Source organism: Lemur catta, chromosome 7 (genome assembly GCF_020740605.2).
Source record: "Lemur catta isolate mLemCat1 chromosome 7, mLemCat1.pri, whole genome shotgun sequence".
NCBI lineage: Eukaryota > Metazoa > Chordata > Mammalia > Primates > Lemuridae > Lemur > Lemur catta.
The window spans coordinates 47770241-47773569 of record NC_059134.1 but is presented as its reverse complement, the minus strand read 5'-3'; the positions used below and the strand labels follow the sequence as shown (position 1 = coordinate 47773569).

The following is a 3329-nucleotide window of genomic DNA, read 5'->3' as shown; positions in this document are numbered from 1 at the left end:
GTTATTTCCTATGTTCTGATTCTTGGTAACCTGTAAGAGGAAGTAAATAGTCCTTTGAAGCCAGCAAGCTGGTTTTTATTTTGATGAGAAAAATTTGTTTTTAATAGTATAATCTTAATAGAAGTGTGAGAAAATGGGTTTTAAAAATTACCTGAGGTAAAGTAACACTTGGTTGGAAATGGTTTATTAAAAAGTCACCAAGTAATACTTTTTAGTAAATCCAATTTGTTATGTAACTCTTGGTACTCCAAATGAGTGAGAAAAATACTACATTACAATCTATTTTTAGATATATTCATGTTTATATATCAACTAAATACAGGGAAATAAGGAATATAAAATATTTTTATAACTACTTTTAAGAACTTTAAGTTATTAAGAACTTCACATAAATATATATAACTGTTATCTGTTGTTATAACTATTCCTACAAAATTTGGATATTACTACCAAAATGCTGTAAGTATACACATACACGTTCAGCTTAATATTTTTTAAAAATGGAAAAAGTTAATTATAAAAAATGCTAATATAAGCAAAAAACAATTGCTATGAGTCACTATGTAGATCATACCCAGTCTGCTATGACTTGTTATCTCAAAGTGGGGCTTTTTTCCTATAGCATATTGTGCAATATTAAATGAAGTGATTGATATTTGGATTATTATACATATAAACCCTGTCTTTATTAAGGAGAAAACTGAGAAAATGGAATGTGACCTACACTTGCAAGAAAAATAAAAATAATGTTGATTTAACTTATTTGAATCTTCTTTCTCATATAGAATGAGTGTAATAAAGTTGGCCACTTAGGTAAAGAACTTAATGATCTCAATTTTCATTTCCCAAGCTAGTGTAAAATAAAATAAAATCAGACACTTTTTTCCTGCAAAGTATCCATGCTATTATAATGCTGATATTCACTTGCTTACAGTCTCAACTATGGTAGACTATACTATACACCTACCTATCTACAATGGTTAATTGTGTTAATTTTTTTCCCACAGTGACTCATTTTAAATTCACTTAAATCATACAAGCTGCTAATTTGAAATCTTAAGATATATGAAGATACCTGTGGCCAAGAATAAATAAAGTATGAAGTAGGGGGAGATATTGCTAGTAAATACAGGAAGATTTCAAAGACACAGAAGAAAATCTGGTAAATCTTGTGTATTCTGAAAATTAATGTTAGTTTTACAATAGTAACAGCAATAAAGTAGCTTTTCTTTGAGTTGCCTTTTGTGCTTAAAAGTATAATAAATGGGATATCATCTTTACTCTTGTCATAATGCTAAGGCACAAATATTTGAATTCTAAATTGGAGGCCAGAAGAAGCAGAAGCTTCCTTATGGGAAGAGATGGCGGAGTTTGGCATTGAGTTCTCGCTCCTTGCTTAAAAGATCCAGGCTGTGCTTTTTGAAGGCTTCTGATTGCAGTCTGAGTTCATCATAGGCCTTCTGGATCCCATCCACTCTGCGCTGAAGCTCCCGGACTCTTAAGTTGCTGTCTACGGCCACTGCCTCTTGCTCAAACCTCTCTAGTGCATGCCTCCTGGCCATATCTGCTGTCTCCAACTTCTCCTCAAGTTGGCGGATCTCTGCTTGTTTGTTCTGAAGCACCTTGCCCCTTTCCATGGACAGCTGCAGCAGCTCCTCTTTCTCCCGGGTGACGGTCTGCAGCCTGGCCTCCAGCTCCTGGCTCAGGCTGTTGTGCATCTCCTCTGCCTTCGCCATCTGCTCCATGGCTTGCTGGTGCTGCTGCTTGAGGCTCTGCAGCTGGCTGTGCAGCTGCTCTGTTTCCTCCGCGTGGGTGCAGGCCTGCTGGCTCTGTAGCTCCAGCAGCTCCTTCTCACGGGCCTGCGCCTGGCAGGCATCCTCAGCACACCTATGTTTCAGAGTCTCTAGCTCCTTAGTGAGGGCCTCGCTCCGGGCAGTGAGCTGCAATACTTTGGCCTCCTCATCCTTCAGAGCCTGGCTGAAGAGGCTGCTGTTTTCCAGCCTCAGCTTCTCATTCTCCTCCCTTAGCTGGATGTTCTGACTCTTGTGTTCATCCTTGAAGCGGATCATCAACTCGTGGTTGGCTGCCAGGGTCATAAAGCGCTCCTCGAGCTTCCGGGCATGCTCACCAGAGGCCTTGAGCTTCTCCACCTCCTGCATCCTCTTCTCCTCCAGCTCTGTGTTGAGCAGCTCCAGGATCTGGCAGCGCTCCAGGGCGTCATCCGACCTCCGCTTCAGGATGCAGATGAGCTGGGACTGCTCTTGGATGCGGGAGCGAAGCATCGCCTTCTCGCTCTTCTCCTCCTCGGACAGTCCCCGGAGGTTTGCCAGGGCTTCCCTCAGACCATCCAGTTCCTTAAACTCCATCTTCTCTTCCTCGTTGTTCAGTTTTTCATTTTCCTTATCTAAGGGTTCTTCAGGGGGTGGGGTGTCCATTCTGAGAGCCTGCTGTTCCTGAGGCATAGGAGCTCTCCTCCACTAACTGCCCTGCCGACCAGTCTTTCCCCCTCGGCTTTCAAAAGCCGCAGGGCGTTGCTAGGGACTCTTGGCACTCTCCAGTAGTTGGTTTTCCAGTAAGGAGCCCTGTAATTGGTGGACAGGTCTTCAGAATCCTGTGAAGTAACAACAGGGGAATCTGGGGGAGTCCAGAGCGACTCTAGCCAGGTTACTCTTGCCTTATTAATCAATCACAGATTTCGGCTCACAGCCCAGTATCTGGCCTGTATAGCACCGAGATGCTAGTCGATTTCCAGCCAGCATCAGGAGAGGAAACCTGACTCCACCTGATTTCCTGTAGGAGTAAACAAGCCAGCAGTGACATATTCCCTCTCCCTCTTCCGTCTTCAGTTGTCATGAGAATAAATCGCTGTCTGTGGAAAGGCAGTTGGCTCCTCAAAAATTTGCAGTCTGTAAATACAAAGTAGCAGTGCTACTCTGAAAACCAGGACCCTAAACGGCTACAAGTCTGCACCTGTAGTGTTTGGCACAGCTCAGTTTTGATATTTAAGTATTAAAACAGCAAACCCCAATGAAATTTCTTTTGTTTTCCCTAGCATTGTCACCACCTGGGAATAGTACTCTTTATTAGATATTCAGCACTCCCTATTTTTTTACCCATTAGCCAAATAAGGTTACAGAAAGCAACTAAAGTGAACCATGTATATGTGATAAACATTACAACAAGCAAAAAATCCAAATGAGGCTTATCATCATACACCAAAGTCAACTCCTAATGGATTAAACAGTTAAATGTAAAATGAAATAAAATCAAAGTATTAAAAACAGAAACTAGAAGAAAATGAAGCTAAGCATCAAATCTCTGGGCCAGGA

The 3329-nt window shown here is 41.5% G+C and overlaps 1 protein-coding gene across 1 annotated transcript; it reads right to left on the bottom strand.

Annotated features, from left to right (window-relative positions):
• Positions 1 to 1158: 1158 nt before the first annotated feature.
• Positions 1159 to 2658, bottom strand: CCDC89 (coiled-coil domain containing 89). The gene has a single exon (XM_045557217.1). The coding sequence runs from the start codon at positions 2460 to 2462 to the stop codon at positions 1350 to 1352; it is 1113 nt and encodes a 370-aa protein (XP_045413173.1). The 5' UTR covers positions 2463 to 2658; the 3' UTR covers positions 1159 to 1349.
• Between the last annotated feature and the right edge of the window lie 671 nt (positions 2659 to 3329).

Excerpts from the sequence above, each read along its gene's own strand:
- CCDC89 (XM_045557217.1), bottom strand. The coding sequence starts at position 2,462 with ATGCCTCAGGAACAGCAGGCTCTCAGAATGGACACCCCACCCCCTGAA.